Here is a 27,540-nt window from a genome sequence, read left to right on the forward strand (position 1 = left end):
CATCCACTGCCTCCGGAGGGGCTCAGGATCGCCCCCTCCCCCCCCCACCACCAACCATCCCACCTACCCGTCTCCCTCGGTAACGGGAAGAGGACTTCGAAGCCATCGGGTAGCTCGATGGCAGTGAGGAAGCGGACGTGGCCGGTGTGACCCTGGGAGAGCCCCACCAAGGCTGGAGCCGCCTTGGCCGAGACAGTGAGGGTCAGCACCACGCCAGCGCTGGTCCCGATCCACAGCAGGTCCTTGCATGCCAGGAGAGCCGTGATCCGCAGGCAGGCTGCCTTGTGCTGCCGGATAATGGCATCCGAGCCTGTCGAGCATCCCGGCCATCAGCATCTTTACCCTGCCTGGCACGGGGCTGTGAACCCCACCGGTGCCACTGGTCTCCATTCCCAGGGGTATCTGAGGCAGGTGGGACATGGGGAAGGGACCCCACAACCCCCCCGGCTGTGGTGTAAAGCACCCCAGGGTGCTGTCAGATTGGGTTTCCAGATTATGGGATTATGCAGCTACCCCGAGGCTGCCCTATTATCCCGTGGGATTACGGAGATGCCCAAGGGTTCCCCTGTTTCTGCGTGGGGTTATGCGGGTGCCCAGAGACTGCCCGATTCCTGCGCGGGTTTATGCGGGTGCCCAGGGGATGCTCTGTTTCTGCACAGGATTATCCATCTGCCCTGTCTTCCCGTGGGATTATGCAGCTGCGTAACATAGAGGATGAACCCCAGGAGTGCAGGGAGTCACGTTTCCTTCCCCAAAGATGGTTGGGATGCAGGAGGTACGACATTCCCGGCGCTGGATGCTGCAGGGCATCGCATCGCAAGGTAGCCGATGGGCACAGGCACCCACTGGAGACAGTGATGGGCACCCACTGGAGACGTGTCACTGGTGGCACTTACCGGCGAGCATCTTGTGTACCGGGGGGGTGATATCTGCTTCGGTCAACTGCTCATAGCTGGTGGCGTGGTAAAGCCGGACCTGGGCACTGCTCTGCAGTGCGACCCACACGCCAGTCCCTGCACTCACCATGCAGGTGACGCTGCGCCCACTGTCCTGTCCCACCTGGAGCGTGTGCTGCGGGTGACAGAGCCACAGCAATGCCACCCATGATGCCACCGATACCTGTCACTGTCCGTCCCCCCCCCCCGACCTCCCATCATTACTCGCGGTACCTCTTGCGCCAGCGTGGTGGTGTTGAGGATGATGATCCGGTTTTGGCAGCCACACCAGAGCTTCCCTGCCACTGCCACCATCTTGGTGATGGGGCTCCCCGGAGAGCCCAGAGACAGGGACTTGGAGTTCTGGGGGTCCCAGAAGTGGCCTGTAAGGACAGTAGAAGTGGGGTGGGTAGTTAAAGCATCTCCCAAACCCCCATCTTAACCCAGTAGATGGGATGCGGTGGCTGGAGATGCCTGTCTTCCTGTCCCCCATTAGAGGGGACGTGAGCTGACATGCCCAAGGGATGCCAGCAGCAGGCAGGGATCAGGAAGAGGATGCACACTCCCATTTGGCTCCAGTTTTGGGGTCTCCAGCATCCCTTGAGGGATACCCCTTCCCTTTGTAAGGAGGCAGGCAAGCCAGTGGCATCATGAGCTTCCCTCCCCAGGGGGCCCCCCAAGCAACCCACCCATCAGCCCCCACTTTGGGGCTGCATTTAACCCCTCCAGTGCCTTCTGATGTCCCCGATCCAGCCTCACCTGCCTCCCGCTGGTATGCAACCAGCTCCCCGTTGGCCAACGACACGAAAACCTGGTTATCCAGGTACCTGCGGGGAGAAAAAAACCTTTGAAAAACAGCTGCGAGACCTGCTCAGCCACCCCAAACCACCCTGCTGTGGAGATCCCAGAGCCAAAAAACATCCTTCCCTACTTACAAGATGCACATGACAGCAGCAGCGTGTTGCATCTTCATGCTGTTCTTTCTGTTACGGATGTTGTCTGAGGACTGGTACACGTGGATGCTGCAGGAGAAGAGCAAAGCTTGAGGCTCACCTGGGATTGGGGTCCACCTCATGCATGTGTTGCCCCCTCCTGGGGACGTACCAGCCATCCTCGGTGCCCAACCACATGGAGCTCTGATGGGCTTCAGGGTCGAGGCTGAGGAGGTCCTCAAGGCTGCCCCGGGTGAAAGAGCCACGGCTGGAGCGGCGCAAGGCTCGCCCATCCGTGGGGCTCTCGCCGTGACGGTTTTGGCCATAGGTGCCACTGATGGGCAGAAAGCCGGGTTCTTGCTCTTCCTCGGAGCTCGTAGTCTCCGCTGTTGCCTCCTTGCAGCTTGGGATCTCTTCATCTGCAGAGGAAGAAGAGGAGGAAGGAATGGGTTAGGACAGGACCACCCAACACCCACCAAAGTGATGGGGAAGAGACCATGGGTCCCCTTGTGATGTCAAGCCTGGGAGAGGATGTAGGGATGCAGAGCCCCAAAACCCACAAGGTTTTACCCAAAGCCACCAGCCCCCACCCAGCATCATGGTGTTGGGCTGATGCCCCCCAACATCTCTATTCCCAGGATTTCTGTGGGTCAAAAGCCTCCACCTGTAGATTTCCCTGAGGAATGCAAGGCAGAGTGGCCAAAATGATGGAGCTGCCCATAGTTTTGGGACAAAATAAATGTTTTTTTCACTAAGCAGGGCCTGGGGAGGACTCACTGCCAAAGCTGGAGGAGATGGTAGAGTGGCTGGCTTGGCTCTGCAGCGTCCCCGAAGGGCTGGGCGAGGACTCATCATCCGTGTCATCGCTATCAAAGGGCACCAGCTCCCTGTTGCCGCCGTCGACCGGCTCCGAGAGCTCCAACGATGAACCCGAGATGGAGATGTGCAGGCACGGCTGTGGCCCCGCATCCTCTGGCTGCACCGGCATCAGCTCCGAGGAGGGGCTGCCCACCGGCTCGGCACGCTCCCTGCCGCGACGAGGGGAGGGGGGAAAGAAGCAGCTCCAGCATCGCCCCGTGCCTGCCGGCTCCGCGGTGCCGGTGGGAATGTCCTACCTATACACCCGCTTGAGACCGGGCACGGAGGCGATGCAGAGGATCCTGGCGGAGCAGACGGCGATGCACGCCTCCACCGTGGGCTCCTTACGGATGCTCAGCAAACAAACCTGCCCCACGTAACCATCGCTGTTGCAAACCCAAACCTCATGGGAACTTTCTGGGCTGCCATGGCTGGGAGAAGCGCAAGAAAACTGCAAGGGAGCAAAAGATGGGATGAGTTGGGTCATTTGGGAACGACCAATGGTTTGGCAAGCCCACCGGGATGGAGAGGACCACAGCTCCTGTGGGATGCTTGAATCCAGCCTGTGAGTACCTGCATCCCGCTCCGTGTCTTCATGATGGGGATGGCCTTGAGGAACTCTGGGTCCAGGCAGTTTTTGCTGGAAGCTGGGAAAATTAAATTGGAAGATGAAGAAGTGATGGAGGGAAGAGGTCTACCAAAGTGAGGGTGTGATGCCAAGCCCACCACCGCGTTCACCTCCCTGGTCCCTGGTGTTACCCAGCTTTTTCTTGGCATCCTCAAAGGCTTGCTCAAAGCCGAGACGGGCATCAGGGTTGGGGAACTCAAAGATGAAGGACTCGGTGCCGTCAGCTTTGGTGGTGCTGAGCTCCACCTTGTTGGGGGGGAAGGCCATGCTGAAGGACATGGATTGCTTCTCTGCCAGCTCCCGGTGGATGGCAGCCATCAGGTCCTTGATCACGTCATCCAGGCTCTGGGGACAGAGACAATGCTTCAGCTCTCAGGGATGGGCCACCACCAGCCACATGCCTGATGATGCCCCCGTCCATCCCCAAGCATACTTCAAAGACTGCCCCAACCCCATCGTAGCTTTAGGACTGGTGGCATTGGGGTCCTTAGAGGACACTCATGGCCTCCAGCCCTTCCACAGGCTCTCCTTACCACCAAGGACATCCCAGTCAGTCCCCTGGGGAAGGCGTCTGGCCAGGGGACAGCACCAGGGCCACCATGTGACACTGACGGTGTCCGCCCCCAAGCATCCTTCAGACACTGCCCCAACCCGCCTTGTGGCTTTAGGGCTGGTGGCGTCTGGGACCTTCGTGGACACTCATGGCCACCAGCCCTTCCACAGGTCATCCCTCCCGCTGAGGACATCCCAGTTGGTCCCATGGGGAATGTGTCCAGCCAGGGGACAGCACCAGGGCCACCCACCATCCCCATACCTGGTGGGGGAAGCTGAGGGTCTCTGACAGCTTGCTGACTTGCCCCAATGTGCTGAGGTCTTCATCCAGGCGGCAGATGCTTTTCTGGATGCTCTCCCGGTTGGTGGCTTGCGAGGCACCTGTGTGGGGACACGTGAATGGCATTAACTCCTTCCTCCCCAACGCCACGCAGGGGCTACCTTCTCCCCACCGGCCAGGGGTGAGCAATGGGTTTTAAAGTGGGACGGGACATTCCAGCAGGCAGTGAAAGACCTTTGACGATGTCCACGTCCTCCAGTGGCAGCTTCCAGAGGAGCTTGTACTTGCTGGCGGTGTCAATCACGCTGGCCGCCGTGTACCTGTTGAGGTTGGGGGGGAGGGCTGAGCTGCACCCACATCCCCAACACCCTAAAGCCAGGCCAGCCGCCAGGGACAACCCTAATGATGTGGGTTCATCCTGGTGGATGTCTCCAAGCCTGGTGGTACTCACAGGCTCATGGAGCTGCGGCGGAGGGAGCCCGACTTGCGCTTCAATGTGGTACACACCAGCAGGTCCGTGAAGAGGAAGAAGGAGCGGTCCTTCTTCCCACCCACCGCCTTCTGCAGAGCGGTGGGAGACACCAAGGGGTTAACATCTGCTCCTCCACTGCTAGCGCTGGGAGCGGTCCCTGCCTCAGCTTCCCCACATGCTACCTTGGCAGCAGGCTGGGATGGGTCCCATGACACCATCTGCACGGGGACTGGCCATGTTCTCATGACAGTGAAAGGGGACATGGGTACAACAGCCATGTCGGCAAAGCCACAGGGTCCCACTCGTGAGTAAGCACCAGGGCCATGGGAGCACCAGGCACGGACTCACCAGGACCTCTGCAGTCTCCACCTCCAGCCTCCCTACCCACCCCTAGTCTGGGGCCATTGTGGGCTCTCCCTGCCACCTGCCTGCTCCCAAACCCATCTTCCCTCAAACTTGGGGAATTTCATATTTTCCCCATTGATCTGTCGTTGATCCATCTGTCCACCCATCCATCCTTCCATTCTTCCATCTACCATTCATCTGTCTGTTCTTTCTCTCCCTCCCTCCATGCTTCCATTCCTTCATCCATCCTTCCACCCATCTGTCCATCCCTACAGAATCACAGAATATCTCAAATTGGAAGGGACCCATAAGGATCATTGAGTCCAACTCCCTGCGCCTTGCAGAACTACGTAACACTACACTGTATCACTAAGAGTGTTGTCCAGACACTCCTTGAACACTGACAGGCTTGGTGCTGTGACTCTGGGGAGCCTGTTCCAGTTACTGACCACTCTCTCAGTGAAGAACCTTTTCCTAATGTCGAATCTGAACTTCCCCTGATGCAGCTACCATCCGCCCACCCATCCACCCACCCTTCCACCCACCCATCTGTGGCCTCCCGTGGGCACACGGGCATCCCATGACCCACAATCATAGCTTCCCACTGCCCCATCTGGTGTGCTGTCCCATGGCCCTGATGGTGACAAGGGACCACCTCACTCTTACCACTTCCACGACCATCTCCTGGCGCAGGAACCTGCGGAGTGGAGCCTGGAGCTGTGGGAACAAGGAGGCTGGTGAGTGGGGAGCCCCAGGGGGGGACCCTCACAAGTTTTGTCCCTGTCCCTGCAGCCTCCCAGCTCAGAATTGGCACCTCAGCCCCTTCCCAAACCCCTCAGAGCCCACTAAGACCAAGTGATGATGGGGAAAGCAGGACCTGGAGGAGAAAAGAAGTGGCCCAGCTTGGCATAACCCAGAAAGAGCAGAAATAGTTGCATTTCATGAAGGAGGAAAGACCAACCCCATGTAAGACCCCTGTACATACATCCTCCATCCCTTCGATGTGGGACTCGATCTCCTGCACGATCCGGGCATTCCTCTCCACCTCCTCTGCGCTCTTCATGCCCTTGTTGATCCTCTCGGCCACCTGCTTGATGTTGCGCTGGGCGTCGATGAGGAAAGGGTGGTCGGGGTGGTCCTCTGGTGTGTGCTTCAGCAGGTCCTACCACGGGGACACAGCTGGGACGTCACCACAGGCAAAGCTTGGGCATCAGCCATGCCATGACTACCGCGCTGCTCTGGTGCTGGGGATGGAAACCAGCCCCATGCAGGAATGGTGTTGCAAAGAAATGAAGTCTTGAGCTTTGGCCACCACCAGCCTTGTCTTTGCCACCTCTAAAGAGGCCAGCAGCTCCTGAGAGCACATCTTCACCTTGCACAGATGCCTGAAATTCATCCCTGGAAGTGTTCAAGGCCAGGCTGGATGGGGCTGTAAGCAATCTGGTCTAGTGGAAGGTGTCCCTGCCTGTGGCAGGGGGGTTGGAACTGGATGGTCTTTGAAGGTCCCTTCCAACCCAAAGGCTTCTGTGGTTCTATAAAAGCACATCCCCATCAGCCTCAGCACCAGGAAGAGTAACTTGGCAGGTGGAAACTGAGGCACAGAGCAGGTGGCACTATAGCCGGTTCCAAAATGACACTGAAACGTCCAATCTCCCAGCAGAAAAATAAAGGGGAAGGGGACTGCACACCCACGGGGACATGCTGGGGGGGACAGCAGTGTGACAGTCCATCCCCAGGAGGGCAGAGCTGTGCGTATGCCCAGGGACACCGACTTTGAGTCAAGGGGTGGGAAAAGGGGCCAGGAGAGATGCAAGACCCCTAAAAGCTCCCGTTACATAGAGGTGAGGAGGAGCCGCGGTCTCACGCGCTCCTGGCATGGCACAGATGCCCTCCCGCCTGCACCCACCTTCACCAGCAGCTCGTATCGTGGGATCCTCTGCACTGGCTTGATCATCAGGTCGGACAGAGCCTGCTTCTCCTTGTTCTCCCGCATGCTTTGCTGCAAAACACCAGCGGGGTGGGGGGGGGACAAGGACTGGCCTGTTAGGTGGGCCACAGCAGGGATCCAGCGTCCCACCAGCCCAGGACCTGGAGAAACACCCGTTTGGGGTCAAGGTGACTCCTTTTTACACCATCTGGAGTGACTCTGGTTCATCCCAACTTAGCATCTTTGCAATAAATCCAGAAGAAGGTGCGGGGAAGAATCCCAGTCTGACCATAGATTACCAGTTTACTCCCATTAACCCCGGCTCCTCCCCACCAGCAGCCTTGCACATGGCTCTGGACCTTGGCCAGCATCTACAGGGAGAAGAACTAGGACCCACCTCCAGGAACTTCATGAATGCTGGCCGGGCTTCCTTGGCAATCCTGACAGCATCCTTGGCGTTGAGGAAGTTATCGATGTAGGCAGAGTAGATGTTCACCAGCACGTCCTTGGAGAACTGGGAGGGAATAGGAAAGGGGAGGGAAAGGGGAACAGGTCCAGCACAGCCATCCTGGGCAAGCTTGGAAGAAGCTACTCCAAGGGTTAATCCTGCATTGGGGCTGGTGCGGGGAGGGCTCACCCGCCGCCGCCCGCCCCCCTCGATTTTTCAGCCCTGACATTTCTGCTCCCGAGGCAGAAACTCCGAGCTGCAGACCCAGCCGGTCGCTGCAACATGCCGCCGTTACGCTAAGCAGACGGCGGGCCTGGAGATCGTCTCCTGTTCTCCATCCCAGGCGTGTTTGGCCCGTCCTTTAATCACTTCCCTGCCTCCTGCTCTGAAACTTCTCCTGCTGGGGCTGTGCCCAAGAGCGGGCACGCCGGCATGAAATCCGCCCTGCGAGGACCTACCGACTGCACCAGGAGGTCGCCCACTTTCTGCTTCTCGTGCCAGTTCTGCACGCAGTCGTGGATCTGCTCCAGGAACTGCTCGTGGTGCTCCAGCAGCTCAGGAATCTGGTCGAAGATCTCATCCACCAGCGATGGGTCGCACAGCAGCGAGTTCTCTGGCTGCTTCAGCGGCTTCATGTAACCCTGCAGGGCAGCAAAGGCATCGGGGTCCTGATGGATTTCTTTCCCCACCCCGCCTCAGCATGAAATTCTCAAAATAAATATGGGGACGGGATGCATACTGCAGCAGGGGGTTCCCCCAGAGAACCCTGGTTTGTGGGACCCACCAGAAGGACCAGACAGTGCCAGGTCCCAGCAGGTTTTGCACCCCAGCCTCCCCCCTGGGTCCCATCCCACCTGCTGCATCCCCACGGCAGTGTGGGGACTGGGACAGGCCCATGCGAGGAACTGCCAAAGCACGGTGTCCTCTGTCCCCCAAGCCACAACCTTGAGAAGCTCCAAAACTTTGCTGTCATGAGCTTGGTCGCCTCCATCTGCTACACAGCCTGACCTGGCTGGGAAATCAAGGCAGCATGACTGTGGGATCCAAAAGCTGGCGTGTTCCCAGTGGGATTTAGGGTGTTTGGGACCACGTGGGGCTGGAGCCAGCAGGGTGGATGCACTGGATCAAGCCCTGGGACACTTCACCCAGTAGACTCTCTTAGGAAACAGCCAACGAGCGATGCTCAAGGGCCAGCAGGAAAAGCAGATCCTCTGCAAGGCTGGGTGGGCAGCTCTGCTGCAAAACCCCTTTCCTCCTGCTGCGGGGCAGAGCTGCGGGGAGGAGCAGTGCCCCCGGGAATGGAGAGCTGGATTTGCAAGGGATGCAGCATGAGGGAGGTCTTCTCAAGCCTTGTTGCTGCTGCAGCCTGACTGGGATGGGGTGTTGCTATCCTTCAGGATGTCGGGAGGACTGTGGAGCCGAGTAGTGAGGACAGGACCCACCTCAAGTGGCTTTGGACATCTCCATTCAAGCTGGCAAAGGAGGAGTCACCCCCCAAGAATGAGTTTCCTCAAGCTGATGGTAGGTAACCTCATGGAGACCCAAGGTAGAAGGGTCAAATCCTTCCTGAGGCTCCTAACCCACCTCACCTGCCCTACTGTGGCAAACACTTCCAGCGGGAGCTGAGCTGGGCTGTGCCATGCATCCCCCCCACCATGAAACTGGGGGAGCAAGGACCAGATGGGGAAGAAGAGCATGGAGACAGCCCACGCCTCGGCACACAGGCAGAGTGAGCAGAGCTTGCCCATGCACCATCTGGCTTGGCTGAAAAATGATGCTCCAGGATGCTCTTTGTCCCTGGTAGCCACCAATGCTACATGCCACTGGGCCATGTCCTGGATCCAAACACCTTATCTCAGCTGAGATGGGGAGCTGGGGGCATCTGGACCCTTGTGACAACCCCCAGAGAGCCGGGTTCCCCTGGCTGCACCGTGCCAGGACTTGTCCTGTGGGTAAGAGCTCAGGCATTAACACTCTGTGGCTCCCACATGGGTCCAACCAGTCCCTCCGGTGGGAAACTGGTGAGTCCCAGCACAGCTGTCCTCTCCAACCAGCCTCATGTCCCACCTCAGAGGATGACACAGACCATGGGACAGTCTCTGTCCATGCCTAGACCAGCAGGGACACCACCCTTCCCCCAAAATAAGCTCTAGAGCCAGGGTCCTCAGTCCTCTTGCCCCTCCAAGACAACATCTGCACAACAGCAGCCTCAAAGGGCCCTTCCCTCCTGCAGCAACACTCGGCAGGGCACATCTGGGTCCACCATGGGGGCATACTCACAGGGGACCTAGGGGAAAAGCCTGGCTGGGTGTTGGGATGACGGGTGCCCCATGCCCTCGTGGTCATGCCCAGCAGATGTCCTACAGGCACTGCTTTCTACCCAGCAGAGCAGAGCTCTTGATTTTTTTGGTGTTTCCACCTGCAGCGATGTGGTTGGACAACCCACACCCACGCCAGCAGTGACCTAGTCTCCAGGGCGTTTACCACCATTAACCTTCTGAAACAGCTTCATTAACATCTGAAATGTGGGGTGGACCCTCAGGCCAGGCTGTTCCAGGGGCGTTGGAACCAGCTCAGTAAAAAAAGAACCAAGAAAAACCCTTGTCCCATGGCTGCAGGTGATGACGCTGTGCAGAAAATGGGGGGACAGAGGAACGGGGGGTGTAAGGGCCCCCCCCCCCCCGCCAGATAGCCATCAGCAATGGCCCAGGAGATGGGGCACACACGAGGCAGAGCTTTTGGTAGGCGAGTGCGGGAAGGGGCTTAGGGACACGACACCCGCCAGGTGACAACCCACCAGGAACATCACAGGCTTGATTTGGGGGACAGAGATGACCCCCACACCCTGTTCTTGACCTACCACGCTGCTCCTACTCCCGGTCCCACTGTCCCCAACATCCCCACTGCCATGCGTCCCCAATCCACCCCGACACCGCACCAGTGCTGGCAGAGCACCCGCAGCTGGGGGTCCGACTCGGGGTCCTGGGGGTGGTTTAAGCAAGGGACGGTTACGCCGTGACGTGGTTTGGGGTGTCACGTCCCTGGCTGTGCCACGTTACCTGCATCAAGGTGCGCAAGGACTCCACGTAGGACTGCTCCGTGTCCAGCAGTGTCATGATGACGTGTTTCCTCATGTCCTGCCCGGGTGGGAAGAAAGACAAGATGAGTTTTGGGGTGACACGACGGTGGGGAGCTACGTGGCGGGTGTCGGTGCCGGCGTGGGGGCTCGGCGGGGAGGCTGAACGCCGGAGGAGCCCGGCTGGCGTCCAGCTCCCCTCCGCTCCCTCTCCACCCCGATGGAGGAATCCGGGAGGATTAGGAAGTACATGACACCGAGCGCACAGAGACGCCTGGTTTCCTCCGCGGCCGCGTCAGGAGCCCGCCCTGGATCTCACAGCCCTACATGGGTCGGTCCCGGCACCCTCCGTCTCTCCGGCGGCTCCGCTCGGGGCGGTCCCGTAGGAATTTGCCTCCCGCCCGGCACCCCAGGCACCCTGGCGCTGGGCTGTGGCCCCGCAGGAGGGGGATTAATGGGATGGTGGTGGGCTCGGGGAGGTGGCGGGGTGGGATGGTCCACCAGCCTTGGGAAGCAGATGGGTTGGGGTCTTCTTGGTTGTGGGGCTTGGAGACCCCCATCGCACACAGCACCCAGGGGGACACCCCTGCAGCTCAGCCTGGGGGCAAGATGCTCCAGAGCTCAGAGCGTGAGACACCCCAAAAGTTTTGGTTGCAGAGATGCTCCAAAGGTCCTGGTGCAATGACACCCCAAAAGTTTCGGGTGCAGAAGTACTACAAAGGTGTTGGGTACACTGATACCCAAATGTTTTGGGTGCAGAGATACTCCAGAGGTGCAGAGATACCCCAGAACTTTTGCATGTGGATACACTACAGAGACTCTGGGTGTGAGACACCCCAAAATTTTTGGGTAAAAGATGCTTCAGAGACTCTGGGTGTGAGACACCCCAAAAGTTTTGGGTAAAAAGATGCTCCAGAGACCCTGGGTGTGAGATACCCCAAACGGTTTGGGTGTAGAAATGTTCCAAGGCCCTGGGTGCTGAGATGCCCCAGAAGTTTTGCATGTGTAGACTCTCCAGAAACCCTGGATGTGAGACACCCCAAAAGTTTTGGGTGTAGTGACCCTCTGCTGGCCCTAGGAAAGGAGATGCTCTGAGGTACTGGGTATGGAGACGGCAGTGGTCCTGTCCATGGAGACCATCCAAAGGCCCTTGGTGCAGGGACACCCCAGAGGCTGTGGGTGCTTGGACACCCCAAAGGCCATGGGTACAGAGATGCTCCAATGGACCTGGGCGCAGAGACACTTAAAGGGTCCCGTTTGTGGTGATACCTCAAAGCCCGTGGGTGCTGCGACACCCAAAATGCTGTGGCAGATGTGGGGACACCACAAAGGCCCTGAGGACAAGGGCCCGGCAAAGGTCCTCAGTGCTCAGACACCCCAGCTGCCCTGCGTGCAGAGATGGCCGCCCTGGCCACCACAGCATGTTGGGACCAGGTTCCCCTGAGCCGCTGCTGTTACAGGGGCTGCTGGAGCCACCGAACCCCCATGTCCCCCATCTCACTGTGGGATGAGCCCACATCCCCCAGCCATGTGGAGGTGTGTCCCCTCCACTGCTCCCAGTGGGGACACTGTGCTGAGAAGCTGCTCAGCAACCACATGAGGAAGCTTCAGCTCAACCACCCTCACCACGGATGGTGGCCACCATCTCCCCAGCGGTCCCCAGGGAGCAGTGGGGAGGGATCCTGTCCAGATCCTGCTCGGTGCTCAAGAACAGAGCTGTGCCTCAGTTTCCCCACTCACCCACCAAGTTGATATTGGACTTTTCAGCCAAGCAAGGAGGAAGCTGCTGTCTGGAGCCAAATATTACAGTGACGGGTCCACATCCACCCAGGAGATCTGTCCTCCCAAACCACGGCAACGCTGGGTCCTCAGGGACACCGGCTGAAACCTCCCCACTTCACTGCAGCCTGAAGGTTTAGTAATGCTCTCACTGCCCGATTAATTTGTTGTAATTACAGCTGAAGGGCACCCACTGGAGGACGGGCTTTAGGGGTACAGAGCGCCTGTCACCCGCCCTGCCGTGCCTCAGTTTCCCCAACCCTTCTACAGCCTGTAGTTCCCCAGCTCAGTACGATGTTCCTGGCATTTTACAGAGCCATTCCAGCTCAGAATCGAAGCAAAGGGCCAGACTGGAGAGCTGAACAGGCTCAGCACCACATGCCACACTGGGGATTTGCAGTGGTGCAGAGATGCAGGATGATGCCCAGCTGTTGGCAAGGGAATTTTTTTCCACCATTACGGCAGCAGTATTATCCCAGCAGGGGGACATTCCCGCTGGGATGAGCAGGAGCTGGGGGTGATGCACCATCCTGGCAGGGCTAAGCAGTACCCCGGTGCAGGCAGGATGCACCCCGCCGCATCCCTTACCCTAGAAAAGCCTCTTCCCCTTGGGACTGATGTTGCTTTGGTCTCCATCTGCTCTCCCCAGGGACACCCCTGCCGCACCCCGGCCTCATCCTTCTTCCCCCGAGATGCTCAGCACCTTCAGGATCAGTACCTGACACAATGGGAATTGGGGCATTTCCCTACCAGCTGATGCCTCCGCGGTGTAAATCAGCACTGCGGGGGGGGGTGGCGGTGATGGCTCCAGCCCCCCATCACCCTCTCTGGGTGGCAGTATCCCCCTTCTCCCCGCGATATGAAGAACCCTGGGGGCGGCGGGCTGAGGATGAGGATGGAGGCACCGTTGCCACGGCAATCGCGGTCCAGACCCCGCAAGTGTCGGGTTCTGCTGGGTGCACATGTATCCAAACATGACGCATCCATGCAACCCCCCATATAAGCCCCCCAAACCACCAGCCCCCCCTCCCCCCCCCAAGCCCCAGCCCCCCCGCCCCCCCCCCCCCCCCCCTTCATCCTTTTTCGCATCACCTCGGTACCACCACGACTGCCGCAACCCTTCTCCGGCAGCTCCTCGGCCGCCCCACCAAGCCCGGAGGCGGCAAAGGCCGCGTCGATGCCGTCCCCGATGTCTCGCATGTCCTCCAGCGCGATGGTGAACTGCGCCAGAGTCCTCACCATCTGCAGCATGCGGGTCCCGGGGGTCGGTCCGTCCCACGCGGCCCAAGGAATAAAAAATTTGTGTGTATATATATATATATATATGTATATATATGTATATACCCCCAGGTCCCCCCTTTAAACTAGCTGAACCGCTGCGCTGGGATGCAGCGAGGAGGAAAATCAAATAGAGGAGCTATTTATATCGATAGAATTCTCTCTGTGTATATATATATATATATATATATATAAAAAAAAAAAAAAATCCGAGCCCTCCCGCAGAACGGCTGCAGGCTGCGTGCAGCAGGCGTGCGCCTGCGTCCGTGGCAGCACGCGGGTCCCCGGCCCCGGGTGCTACCGAGGCACGGGCAGGCGGGAGCAATCGGAGACGGAGGCAGAGCTGTGCCCACACACGCACACGGAGGCAGGCAGGGCCGGATCCTGCTGCGGGGATGCTGTTGGAGAGGCTTTGCTCAAGGAGGATGCTGCATGGGGTGTGTGTGTGTGTGTGTGTGATGCTTTCTTGGGGAGTGTGATTTCGGGGGGGGGGGGGGTGCATGCGCGTGCAGATGATGCTGGGTTGGGGTACTCGGCATCCTTGGGGTCTCCATCCCCATCAACTGGGGAGGGAGGGGAGGTGTCACTTGGTACCATGTCCCCCTCCTCCACTTGGCAGACAGGGAAACTGAGGCACGGAGTAAGCCTGTTCCCCAGCACACCCTCCCCTCGGCAACCACATCCTTTCCACATCCTTACTTGCCCGGTGATGCGCCCTGCCCAGATCCCTTTGTAAGGCTACCTTCCTGCTTCGTTAATTAAATCTAATTAGCCGCTCACCCCGTTTCCACAGCAACGGCGTGCAGCAAGGCTGTGTCCTCCCATTGCAGCCAGTAAATTTCCTCTTGATAATGAGGATGATAAGCATCCCACCCCGAGGGGGCCGCGGGGGGGGGGGGGGGGGGAGGGGGCGCATCCATGGCACCTCCATCCCGCCCACTCCCCCCCTTCCCCCATCAGGGTCTGTGGCAGAGAATGGCCAACTCAGTGCATATAATGAGAGGGGAGCTGCGGCAGCCTTAAATACACACGGGTTCTGGGATCAGGGAGGGGGAACTTGCAGCACCCGTCATGGGCATGATGGGTGCCTGTGCTGCACCCAGCGCAGCTAATTGCATTAGGGGTAAGGAGGCTGTTCGCAAGGCACCACCTCCTGCAACTCCTTCTGCAGTACCATGGTTGTCCCCAGCTCATTTTTGTTCCAGTTCTGAACCTGTCTGGGTTGCAACCCTGGACCCATTTGGGTTGCAATCCTGAGCTCTTCTGGGATCTAATCCCAGACCCATTTAGGTTGCAATCCCACACCCACATAGGCTGCAACCTTGGGCCCATCTGCATGGCAATCCCAAACCCATCTGGGTGTCAAACCCTGTCCCAGCAGGGTTACAGCCCTGGGCTTGTCTGGGCTGCAATCCCAAACTCAGTTGCAATCCTGAGCCCATCTGCACCGCGATCCTGGACCCATCTAGGTTGCAGTCCTGGCCTCTTCTGGGATCTAATCCCAGACCACTTTTGTTGTAAACCCTGTTTTATTTGGGTTGCAACCCCAGACCCATCTGGGTGGCAAATCCCTCACCCGTCAGGGTTCCAACCCTGGACCCATCAGGTTCCAGTCCCAGGCCATCCTGAGTTCCAGTGGCCGAGCTGGGTTGCAGTCTTGGACCCATTTAGGTTGTAATCTGGGGCCCATCTGGTTTCCGATCCCGGACCCATTTGGGCTACAATCCCCCATTTAGGCTGCAACCCCCCATTTGGGCTGCAACCCCAGGCCCATTTGTGTTGCAATCCCCAGACTCATTTCTGTTGCAGTCCTGGGCACATCTAGGTTGCAACCCCAACATTTGGGTTGTAGTCCTGGGCCCATGTGGGCTGCCACCCTGGGTCCACCTGCATTGCAATCCCAGACCCGTTTCTGTTGCAATCCCACACCCATCTGGATTGCAAATCTGGACCCGTTTGGGTTGCAGCCATGGGCTCATCTGGGCTGCGGTCCTGGGCCCGTCTCGGTTGCAGCGCTCGGTTGCTTTGGGTTGCAACCCCAGTCCCACTTGGTTTGCAGTCCCGGGCTCATTTGTGTTCCAGTCCCAGGCCCATCTAGCTGCAATACCAAACCTATTTCTGTTGCAATCCCAGACCCATCAGGGCTGCATCCCCTGGCCACCTGCACTGCAATCCCAGACCCATCTGGGTTGCAGTTCTGGACCCGTGTGGGCTGTAACCCCAGAGCCACCTGGGTTGCCATCCCAGACCCACTCGGGTTGCAATCCTGGGTCCATCTGTGTTGCAGTCCCGGGCTCATTTGGGTTGCAATCCCCAACCCATCTGGGCTGCAATCCCAAAGCCGCTCCTGTTGCAATCCTGGACCCACCAGGGCTGCAAACCTGGGTCTGCCTGCATTGTGATCTCCGATCCACCTGGGTTGCAAACCCAAACCCATTCCTCTTGCAGTCCCTGCCTCATATAAACTGCAACCCCAGGCCCAGCTGGCCTGTGACGCAGTGACGCTGCAACGCTGTGACGCTGCAGTGGCGACCCGGCTGCACCGCCTGCAGCAACGCCCTCCAGCCCTCCCACGGGATCACCGGTCCCTGGGGCGAGCAGGGGGATCCCTCCATCTGCAGAGGGTCCGTCCCACTCCCCAGACACCACCCTTGAATCAATCCCTTCGCTTAACACAGCATTTCCCCCCCAGCAGCTTTGCAAGTAGATTCTCTGGTGTCTACTGTTAAGGTTGAGCTTTCTGCTGATGAGTTTAAAAAACTTCTCTCAAACCCACCCAACCTCTTCAGGTGTTATCAGGGAGCAAGGATGGATGGAGAAGGGTTAAGCCTGTGACCAGGGAAGGAGCCAGGCCGGATCCTGCTGTGCATCCAGGGGCCCAATGGAGGTCATCTTGCCAGCACCCAGGAAAGAAAAAGCCGGAGTGATGCCGGCCATCCCTGCCGGCCGCTGAGCCTGGACCCCCCTGCACGCGGCCCGCAGCCCACAGGAAATTCCTGGGAGTGTTTGGCCACTCCAACAGCGCTGCCTATTTTTAGGGCCATCTAAAATATGAGCCAGTTATTTTTAGCAGTGCGGCTCTTTGTAAACACCTTTAGATTTCCTTTTGGATCAGCCTTTTTTTTTTCTTTTTTTTTTTTTTAACCTGTGTGTTTCCTCCCCAAAAAAAGCCCTAACCCTCCTAGGAAAACCATCCTGATCCCTTCAGATGGAGCCAAGGGGCTCATCCCCCATCCCAAAGGCTTGTGCCAGCATCGTGAGGATGCTCCTGAAAAGCCAAAGATGGAGCAGATCCAGCTCTGGGGATTCAGGGGGTGATTCAGCAACACCCCAAACCCAGGATGGAGGCCTCAGAGAGGGGTTTTCCCCCAGTTTTTCCCTCCAGCACTGGAAATACAACCCCACTTGGACTCCTGAAGATGAATGGGAGCTCTCCTAGCTTGCTCTATTTTATTTTTTAATAAGCCTCTGGGTGCAAATCTATCATTTTGCTTTTCCCCGTCTGGGCATAGCAATGCAGGAAGAGCTTGAGCATCCCCAGGGATTTAAAAACATCTTGAGATATTAAAAAAAAAAGGACCCGGCAAATTGTGTCCTGCCTCCACCCCCTGCAGACAAAGAGGCGTTGTTGGAGGGAAGTCCTAAAAACTTCCTTTTTTAAGGAAAAGTGGGGGTTTAGATGAAAGGGAGAGCAGGGCTGTACATCCATGAGGAATCCCAGCCACCATGGAAACCTCTGGCCCTTAGCCCAGGCTGAGACCGTGCATGCATCAGTGCATGTAACGGTGCTGCTTGCAGCCACTCAAGGACTCCCCTACAAACCCTCCTGCTGCCAGGAACTGGGTCACTGAAGCTGGGAACGTGCAGGAGGGTGTCACACAGGCTGTCACCACCTGGCTGGGATGCTAAAATTACATCCCATGGGAGGGGGGATGTCTGTATCCCTGGAGATGCTGTTTCACCCTGAAATTCCCTTCCCAGACCCGCAACAAGCATCATTTCTCCAAGGTCAGTGATGTAACAAGTTGTGCCAGGGCTCAGCCATACCCTGGGTGAGCTGTAGCAGGGATTTTGACCCTGAGACCTTGCTTTGGGGCAAAAAAAATCCAGTTTTTGGAAAAATCTGGAGTGTTTTGGACCATTCTGGGAGTAGGATTTGCCTCTTGGGGCTTTCTCAGTTCACCCTTCCTGCAGCTGCTGAAGGAGGGGCTAGCCCTGCTTCAAGCAAAATTTTTCCTACCCCTCCAAAACATGCAAAATTTTAAAAAATAAATAAATAGGGGGTTGTTGTTGTGTCGTCCCCCCCCCCCCCCCCATTACAGCTTGTACCCATTGATGCTGGCTCCTGATGCTCCGCATTGCTGGGAGTTGGAGGGAGGGATTTTCTAGGGTCTTGTAGCATGGTTGTGCTAGGAGCAGCCTGAATCTTGTCACCTCCTTGAGACCCCCCATTCCCAGTTTGGAAAAAAAACGGGGGGGAACTGGGACTTCTGCACCTTTTCTTTCCCTGGATGCTTCTGGGGCAGATCCCACTGGAGGGAGCTGGGATATCCCAGCGGGAGCCACTGGCCCATAGGGAGAGTCCCCTGCCCCAGGGAGCCTGCAGTGCATGGCAAATACCCAAGCTTAACAATTTTAACGCACCCTTGGCTTTATTTCTACCAAAACCCTGGGAAAAAAAGGCTCGAAAACAAAACCAGATACACTTCCATCCATCCCAACGCGATGAGCAAACACCTCTGCAGCAAACGGCATCATCCCAACAAATAAAACTTGCTCGCACAGCTGGAAAAAAACCTGGCTGGCACGATCATCCAAAATAGGATGACACTATTACACCCAATCCTGTATTTCCTCAATCACTTGGTTTCTGACAGGAAAATCACTTGGGAAAAAAATCACATTATCTCTTCTCAGGATGCTTTCCAGCCAGATGTTTGATTGGGTTTTGTAGGGCTTTCAAGGCAAACCCATCCAACCTTAGCCTCGGGATAAGTGATGCTCAGCCGTATGTCCCACAAAGCTCTGTGCCACAGGGGTGGAGGGATGACAGCCACCACACAGGGAGACCTTGCTTTGCTGGGTACCAGCCACTGCCATCCCTGAGTACCAGTCCCTGGCATCCTTGGGTACCAATCACCTCAATCCCTGCGCACCAGTAACCCCCATCCCCAGTACAAGCCACCCCATCCCTGGTGCAAGTTCTCCCCATCCCTGAGCACCAGTCACCACATCCCTGAGCATGCCGCTCTGTCCCTGGATACCAGTCTGTCCATCCACAGTATCAGCCACCTCTATCACTGGGCACCATTCACCCTATTCCTGTGCACCAGCCACTGCCATCCCTGGGTCCCAGTCTCCCCATCCATGGTACCACTCCCCTCAGTCCCTGGGAACCAGCTCCCCCAGTCCCTGGGAACCAGCCACCTCCTTTCTCTGATGTGACACAGGACATGCCACCCCATCCCTGGGTATCAAATCACCTCCATCACTGGTACCATCCACCTCTATCCCTGGGCACCAGTCAGCTCCATTCCTGGGTACCAGCTGCATCTGTCCCTAGGTACTACTCACCACCATGTCTGCATACCAGTCATCTCCACCCCTGCTAACAACCACCTCCATGCTGGGTACCAGTCAACCCACCCCTGAGTACCAGCCGTCTCCATCACTGATACCAGCCACCACCATCCCTGGGTAACAGTCGCCTCCATCCCTGGATGCCAGTTATCTCCATCCCTGGTTACCAGTTACCCATCCCTGGGTACCAACCAGCACCATCCCCGAGCACCAGTCACCTCCTTCCCAGGGCATGTCACCCGATCCCTAGGTGCCAGTGCCCTCCACCCCTGGGACCAACAGGCCCCATATCCTGGGGAAATCATCTTCCACATCCCAGGGGAACACAAGGACCTGTGCCACAGAAGAGGGGCCATGCCCGAGCCAGGCTGATGCTGTACAGCATCACATCCGGGGCTGCATCCCCTCCCCGCCCAGCTGCTCGCTGTTCTCCCACGGGTAAGAAAAGTCCGAGCCGCTTTCCAAAGCGTAACTTCTTGAAAGGAAATAGGAGCATAAATCAGCAGCTCTGATTCAGCTCTGCTTCGGTTACTAATAATACTCCTGTGTTTATTCGCAGTCCTGGGGCTGGAGATATTTGCTTTTCCCTTGGTCGTGGTTTTTCCCAGGCTCCCAGCTCACAGAGAAGCCTTGATTTGTTCAAGGATGCTCCCATGGAGAAACCCAGTGGCACAACTGCCTCCGGGATGGGGAGGAAAAGGAGGAGGAGGAGGAGGAAGAGGAGGAGGAGGAGCAGGAGGAGGAGGAGAGCTACAGCCCCAAACAGATGCACCGAGAATTTGGTTGTTTTCTTTGACTTCTCGGTTGTGGTGATTCATCCCAGGAGGACACAGCCTGGCTGTAATTCTGCTTTTTAAGTGTAAGAAAAAAACAGGAATAAAAAATAAAGGAGTCGGAGCAATTTTTTCAGGGCAGGGCAGAAAGATGCTGGGCATCCCAGTGCCGTCCCGGGGAGCAGCAACGGCAGTGCCGAGTGGTGCCGGTGGGATGGGCAGTGGGGAGATGGCAGGAGGCTCATTTCCAGAAGCAACAAAAACTCATCCTCTAAACACGTTGTGGGGCTTTTCCCATGGGATTTTCACTGGAAATCAGGGTTTACATCACTAGTGCTGGGGGCGCAAGGGGTAGTGCCCCCCCCCCGCCCCAAATATGAGGCTCAGAGTCATGCTGGCACATCGCAGGGCACCCTCCCTCCACTGCTAGCAGCACCCCATGGGCCCCCCCACCCCCCATGCCCCCCTCCCACCCTACCTGCAATGCCCGCCCTGATTTATCTCCCCGCCCCACCACCATCCATCCTCTGGTGCATTTGCAGAGCCCTTGCAGAACTCGTGTTGCAGTGGTCCGGGGCACAGCGGGGGGCTTGCTGGCCCCCGTTTGCAGCCAGCCTTTGCCGAGCCCTAGAGCAGCTTTCACCAAATATGGAAGGTTTTTTTTGCCTCTGGTTTTCGGCACGCAGGCTGCGGCCCAAGAGCGCAGCTTTCCAGATGCTGAGGTCAGCCGTGCTCTTCTCTCCCTCCCTCCTCCACTGCCTCCTGGTGCGCTTGGTCCCACGCCTGCTGGGAGAGGGTAACGCTGCCCCCCAACTCACCAGCATCCCTCGATCTCCCCTCCCCAGCGTCCTCTGCTGCTGGCACAAGCCGTAGCCTGCATCCCACAGCACCTCAAAAGAAATAGTTACTGGGATTCTGGTGGGAGAGGGAAGCTGGGGAGAAGGGTGCCTGATGCTGGCACCTGTTGGCATCACCACGAGTCGCAGCACGGCACAAGTGGGTAGGAGGTGCCCTGGGTGGCTGGTGGCATGGGATGTGGATACAGGTGAATGGGGTGCAAGAAAACTTGGGGTACCCAGGAGGGTGCTGGCCTGGCACCTATGGGGTGATGGGCACCCAGGAGTTGATGGGGACCAGGAGCCGATGGGCATCAGAAGCTGATGGGCACCCAGGAACCGCAAGGCACCAGGAATGGATGGGCACCCAAGAGCCAAAGGGCACCAAGGAGCTGATGGGTTCTCAGCATCCATTTGGGCATCAGAGCTGATAGGCACCCAGGAGCCAATAGGCACCAGAAACCAGTGGGCACCTGAAAGCCAAAGGTCATCCAGGAGCCAATGGGCACCCAGGAGCTGACTGGTACCCAGGAACTGATGGGCATCCAGGCCTCCATGTGGACCCAGAATTCTGGAGGCACCAGAAGCCAAGAGTTATCCAGGAGCCAAAGGGCGCCCAGGAGTTGATGGCTGCCCAGAAGCTGATGGATGCCCAGGAGCTACCCCGGAGTCCACAAGCACCCAGGAGCTGACAGGCACCCAGGATCTAACAGGTACCAGGAGTCCATGGGCACCGTAAATTAACAAGCACAAAGGAGCTGATGGACACCCAGGAGCCAACAGACACCCAGGAGCTTATTATGGGTATCCAGAGTCCATGGCACCCAAGAACTGAGGGATGGCCAGCATCCAACAGGTACCCAGAAGTCCATGGACACTCATGAATCCACACACAACTGGGAGCTGACAGGCACCCAGGAGCCAACAGGTACCCAGGAGTCCATGGGCACCCCGAAGCCAATGGGCACCCAGAGTGCATGGGGATGCAAGAGCTGATGGATTCCCAGGATCCAATAGGTACCAGGAGTTCATGGACACCCATGAGTCCATAAGCAACCACAAGACCACAGGCACCCAGGAGGTGATGGGCACCCAGGAGCCAACAGGTACCAGGAGTCCATGGGCACCCAGAAGACCCTAAGGACCCAGGTGCTGATGAACAACCAGGATCCAAGTGGTACCAGGAGTCCATGGGCACTCAGAAATGCACAAGCATCCAGGAGTTGACAGACACCCAGGAGGTGCTGGATGGATGCTTAGGATCCAACGGGTACCAGGAGTTCATGGGCACCCATGAATTCACAAGCATCCAGGAGCTGATGGACACCAAGGAACTGATGGACACCCAGGAGCTGATGGGCACCCACAGGTCCATGAGCACCCAAGAGCTGATAGGCACCCAGGAGCCAAGAAGTACCAGGAGTCCATGGGCACTCACAAATCCACAAGCATCCAGGAGCTGGCAGATGCCCAGGAGCTGATGGGCACCCAGGAGGCAACAGGTACCCAGGAATCCATGGGCACTCAGGAGCTGGTGGACATACAGGAGCCGGGAGCCCCGAACAGCCCATGCCGTGCCCCTGCCCTGGCCCTCCTCATGCCCCCTGCCTGGATCCATGCCATTGGCAGCAACCTGGGTGCAATCCCCAAGAGACAACCCCCTTTGTGCCCATGCCAGCCTCCATCCGCAGCATCACCACGCCCCACGGACAATCAACCCCACAGCACCCCATGCTCAGCTGGTCCCCTCACCCAGCACAGCTGCAGCTGGGGTAGCAGGGAGCTGGGGAACACACACACACCATGGACCTCACCAGAAACACCCACATCCCATGTCACATCACAGCAAGGCGAGAGGTTATGCCTCCTCTGTCATGTCATTGTCATGGCAGCATCCCAGGGCTGGGGGGTTGTCTGAAAAAAGGGCGTTTCAGCATCTACTGACCTGTGCCGGGTTCGGACGACCAAGGGATGAGTCCCCTCTCCGCTTACTGAGGCTCTGAGCCATCTACATCCCATCTCACCAGGCTTTTGGGCAACCAAAAAAACCCAAAAGGACCAAAACCGATCCCCTACCGCTTGCGATGGTGTTTCTGCTGAGGGGTCAGGATGAAACCCTTCCGAAAAAAAAAGAAGCACGAAGAAGGATGCCAAATCAGGGCAGGCTGATGAGTCTGCTGCTACTCCAGCTAAAAAAAGCAGGAAACCATATCCCGGGCTTGGAGATGCCAATCTTCCCATGCAAACAACTCCCTTCTTGTTTTTTTTGGAGAGTACCAGAGGGCTCGGGAACAGGCAGTCACAAATAGCAACTCCACGGCACCGCTAAGGAAATGTTCTCCAGCCCCAGGAACCATGCGGGGATGTTGGTGCCCCCACATCAGGATGGTGGTTTCTCCAGAGGGGACCTGGTGGTGGTCGTCCCCCCATCAGGATGGTGACTCCTCCAGAGGGGACCTGGTGGTGGCCATCCACACGTTGGGGTGGTGGTTCTTCCAGAGGAAAGCTGGTCGTGGACACTACCACAAATGTCCTTTTCCCAGCACATCCATGCAGAGACATCCTAGTGGTGTTTTGGATGTCACCGGTGGGGTGGAAGGTGGTGGTGTCCATGCCCTGGTTCCCCTGGACATGCCGAGCGGCTCTGGGACATCACAGGACATGGGGGGTCACAAAAACCCAACATGTTCCAGCCATCAACCCTTCTACCCCTCAAATTAAAGAGATTCAACTTAAAATCACCTACATAAAGCACAGGGGGACATGCAGCCTGGAGGCAACCTCCATTTGCAACCAGGAACAGTGGCCATGGAGTAACTGGTACCAGTGCAGGCAGGAACTGGGCAGACGGGGACCAGCCCCCCGTCCCCCAGAAGCTAAGCAGCTCTGATGGGAGTTTGCATGAAGAGTGAGTTACTGGAATATTTTTACCCAGATGCTGATTTTTGTTCTCCCTCCCATTGGCCGGGCCGCAGTTCCCAAAGACCCAAAAGCAAACATGCTATTTTTAGAGAAGAGTTCATTTACTGGAGCCATTCCCTTTGAAATTCCTCACCCATCCTCTCCATAGAAACGGAGGGAGCCCAGAGAAACAGCCCCACTGGGACCAACCATCAGAGCTTTAAAAAGAGCTACGTTGAGGGAGAGGGGGTGGAAGTAGCTGACTTTTCTTCTCTGGACACATCCTGGCCTGGAAACACCATGGTGGAAATCACAACATTTCTGCTTTAGTGGGTCCTGTCTGGACCCACTGGGTTTGATGCTTTCAGGAGGAGATGTCCTGGAAGATGGAGCATGCTCACTTTGAAAATCATGTGTGTATAGCTAGTGGGGCCTTTTGTCTTGGACGGGTGGTGGAGATAGGTGGAGGGGGATGGGTGGACAGAAGGGCTGAATGGGTGCATGGAGATGCATGGAGATGGGTGGGAATGGATGGAGATGGATGGAGATGGACAGATGGATGGATGGAGATGGGTAGATGGGGATGGATGGGTAGATGGAGATGGTAGGTAGAAATGTATGTATAGGTGGAGATGGGTGGATGGAGATGGATAAATTAATGGAGCTAGATGGATGGAGATGGGTTGCTAGAGATGGAAGGAAGAACAGAAGGAGGGAAGGAAGGAAGGGAGTCTCTTTCCCCGCTTTCCAGGGAAAGCCCTGGGAGAAGAAGAAACTGTACAGACCAAGCCCCACTGCTGCCCCATTGCATCTTTCCTCCATGCGATGACATCACCTTCTCCTCATCCTGAATGTAGAAGTCCCTGCCGCAGCTCCAAAGCTGCAGAACTGCCCCATTGGGACCTGCCTGCACCACAGAGGTGACAAAGGTCAGCAACAAAGTCACAGCAAGGGGAGACCTCAGCACATCACCCCTCTGGTCCTTCCCATCACATAGGGATCAGTGTTCACGGGAAACTCCCACTTTGGAAATATCCCTGGGAAAGGTTCTAAATCCCATATCCCTTGCAATGATGGACTAATGCTGCTGCGACAAGACCCAGGAAGCTTTGAGCCTGCATCCCAGCTGAGTTTGGCAGGAGGGTACCAACGATGCACATGCATATCTCAGGGATGTTGACCTGCTGCTTCTCCTGCAAGAGTAGGTCGGAGATCGAGGCCACCTCCCCTGAGCAGAAGCTTTGGAAGTGTGCAATTTTGCACGGAAAAGCCCCGGCACGAAGCCCCGTGCATGCATGCATGCAGGGTGCAGGCAGGCTGCCCAGAAATGCAGAGCGGCCTGTGCAATGTATACATGGTGATGGTGCAGCCCTGCACCACCCCTGTGCATTGCTGGGTGTGTGAACCAGGAGCACCAACGTGTCTGTGCACCCCCGCTCGCAGAGCACCCAAATCTATCCCTGCACCCCTGCACCTGCACCCCAGCACCTGGGATCTCCCTGTGCAGAGGTGCAGGTGCACAGTGTCACCACTCATCTCCCCATGCACCCCTGTAAGTGCAAAGAGCACCGAAGATCTCCCTGTGCATCCTTGTGCGCATGCAGACCAGCACCACGAATCCCCCTGTGCACCCGTACACATGCCAACTGGCACAACGCATCTCTTCACGCATCCTTGTGCCCTTACGCACCCTCGTATCAGCACCAGAGACCTCCCTGTGCACCCCTGGCACCAGGGATCTCCCCATGCACCCCCTGTGCGTGCAGACCAGCGCCAGGAATCTCTTTATGTACCGTTGCACATGCACGCTGGCACTGGAATCTCCGCAGGTAACTCTGCACGTGCATGCCAGCATCAGAGATCTCCCTCTGGACCCCTGCACATGCACCCCAGCACCAGGGACCTCTCTGTGCACCCCTACATGCACACACCAGCACCACAGACCTTCCCGGACCGGGATACACGTGACAGCAGCACCCACGGATTTCCCCAAGTCCCTCTGCAGCGCACCCCTGCAACCAGGGTCCTCCCTGCGTATGTGTACCCCTGCCCAAGCATTCCTGTAACCAGGGCTGTCTCCATGCACCCTTGCACACGCACCCTGTGCCAGCAACCTCTCCATGCACCCCCGCACCAGGGATCTCCCTGCACACCCCTGCATGTGCACCCCAGCAGCAGGGACGTCCCTGTGCAGGATGCGCGCGCACACCGGTACCAGGGATTTCCCTGTACAGGGATGCACACTAACAGCAGCAGCACAGATCTTCCAGTGACCCCTGCACGTACACCCTTGCACCAGCGCCCCAGCACTGAAGAATTCTCCGTGCACCCCTGTCCCAGGGACCTCCCTGTGCACCTCTGCACAGGCACACCAGCACCAGGGATCTCCCTGTGCACCTCTGCGTGTGCACTCCTGCAACCAGGGTCCTTCTGCACGTGCACCCCTGCACCAAGGACTCTCTTGCACCCCTCCTGCATGTTCACCCCTGCACCAGGTACCTTCCTAAGTACCCTTGCAAGGGCACCCCTGCACCAAGGACCTTCCCATGCACCCCGCAGACCTCCCTATGCAGGGATGCGTGGGCACACCAGCACCAGGCACGTCCCTGTACAGGGATGTGCATGGACAGCAGCACCAGGGACCTCCCTGTGCACCCCTCTGTGTATGCACCCGAGACCTCCTGCATGTGCGCCCCTAGAGAAGGGACCTCTCCTTAGACCTCCTGCATGTGCGCCCCTGGACCAGGGACCTCCTCGTGCACCCTTGCGCGTGCACCCCAGCACCTGCACAGGACCATGGGTCTCTCGGCAGGCTGGAAGCGCAGACCACGCCGAGCCTGTCCCAGCCTCCCACCCTCGCTGCAGCCACGGCGCCCTGCCAAGAGCCTGACCTTTGGGCCAGGCGGCCGCGGGCCAAGGCCAGCCCCCGGCACCGAGCTCAGCCCAGCGCTAACCCTCTCACTCCAGGGCTGGATCCTGCCCCACGGCCACCACCACAGGGCACCCCCCACCCACGGGGTGCTACCCTGAGGTGTTTGGGCTCAAAGGATCTGTATCCTGGCTAAACCATCCCCTCTGCTGGAGTTTACTGCCTGATTAATAATTAGAGTCTTTTAATCAAAGTGGGGGTAGGCACTGCGGATAAGGGACAAGGGACAAGGAGCCAGGGGGGTGGCTTTGGGTGACACCAGACATGCCCTCTGCATCACCCAAGGGCATTCAAAACCCTGGCAGTGGGGAAGGTAAGGGGGCAAAACGGGCAGGGTCAAGGGGATTTTCGAACCAGGGAAGGGGCCAAAATGGGCAGAGTTAAGAGGATTTTGGCACCAGGGAAGGGAATGGGCAAAAATAGGTAGAGATAAAGGGATCTGGGCTGGTTCACCTCCCTGGCCATGTTGCTTCGCCCCATGGTGGTGGTCCCAGCGTCGCTCTGTGATGCCAATAGGTAGCCTCACCCGTGGGTCCCCTCGATACCGGCCAACTTCTCCTTGCTCCATCCCACCTTCAACCTCCCTCCGAAGGGCAGTGAGCCTCACTTTCCTCCCACCCCAGCATTTTGCTGAGCACGGCAGAGCCCTGGACACAAAACCCCAACAAACCATCGACGCAGGCACTGGGAGGGGAAAGCCAAGATTTACCCATCCCCATCTTCCCCCCGCAACAGCTTTAATTATAGATTTCCAGTAATGCCGAAAAATGAGAAAACTCCCAGCTGTGGCCCAAAACCTGGTTTCTATGGAGATTTACGGAGAGGGAAGAGAGGGATAAACAGGTCCAAAGATGCCAAACTTTGTCCAAGGAATATACGGCCGGTGCACAGACCTGGTCCTCGAGCTGTCCCCAAAGCAAGGACGAGCTTCTGGAGGATGAGCCACAGCAGGGTGAGCTTGGAAGGCAGATGCTCAGGAGGGATGGGGGAGTTTTACGCAAACGTCCCTGG

The 27,540-nt window shown here is 57.6% G+C and overlaps 1 protein-coding gene across 1 annotated transcript in view; it reads right to left on the bottom strand.

Annotated features, from left to right (window-relative positions):
• ARHGEF17 (Rho guanine nucleotide exchange factor 17) overlaps positions 1–27,540 on the bottom strand; it is a 36,205-nt gene that overhangs the window by 2,135 nt on the left and 6,530 nt on the right. The window contains exons 2-20 of the mRNA XM_040584332.1: positions 10,437–10,514; positions 7,836–8,018; positions 7,327–7,443; positions 6,909–7,001; positions 5,988–6,164; positions 5,669–5,719; positions 4,637–4,746; positions 4,420–4,505; positions 4,168–4,286; positions 3,485–3,698; positions 3,299–3,372; positions 2,983–3,176; positions 2,645–2,895; positions 2,040–2,286; positions 1,871–1,957; positions 1,695–1,762; positions 1,170–1,318; positions 897–1,071; positions 68–310 (exon numbers count right to left, since the gene is read on the bottom strand). Of these exons, the coding sequence (XP_040440266.1) occupies positions 68–310; positions 897–1,071; positions 1,170–1,318; positions 1,695–1,762; positions 1,871–1,957; positions 2,040–2,286; positions 2,645–2,895; positions 2,983–3,176; positions 3,299–3,372; positions 3,485–3,698; positions 4,168–4,286; positions 4,420–4,505; positions 4,637–4,746; positions 5,669–5,719; positions 5,988–6,164; positions 6,909–7,001; positions 7,327–7,443; positions 7,836–8,018; positions 10,437–10,514 (2,716 nt within the window). The remainder of the gene's footprint in view (positions 1–67; positions 311–896; positions 1,072–1,169; positions 1,319–1,694; positions 1,763–1,870; positions 1,958–2,039; positions 2,287–2,644; positions 2,896–2,982; positions 3,177–3,298; positions 3,373–3,484; positions 3,699–4,167; positions 4,287–4,419; positions 4,506–4,636; positions 4,747–5,668; positions 5,720–5,987; positions 6,165–6,908; positions 7,002–7,326; positions 7,444–7,835; positions 8,019–10,436; positions 10,515–27,540) is intronic.

This window comes from Falco naumanni, chromosome 2 (assembly GCF_017639655.2).
Source record: "Falco naumanni isolate bFalNau1 chromosome 2, bFalNau1.pat, whole genome shotgun sequence".
NCBI classification, from domain to species: Eukaryota; Metazoa; Chordata; class Aves; order Falconiformes; family Falconidae; genus Falco; species Falco naumanni.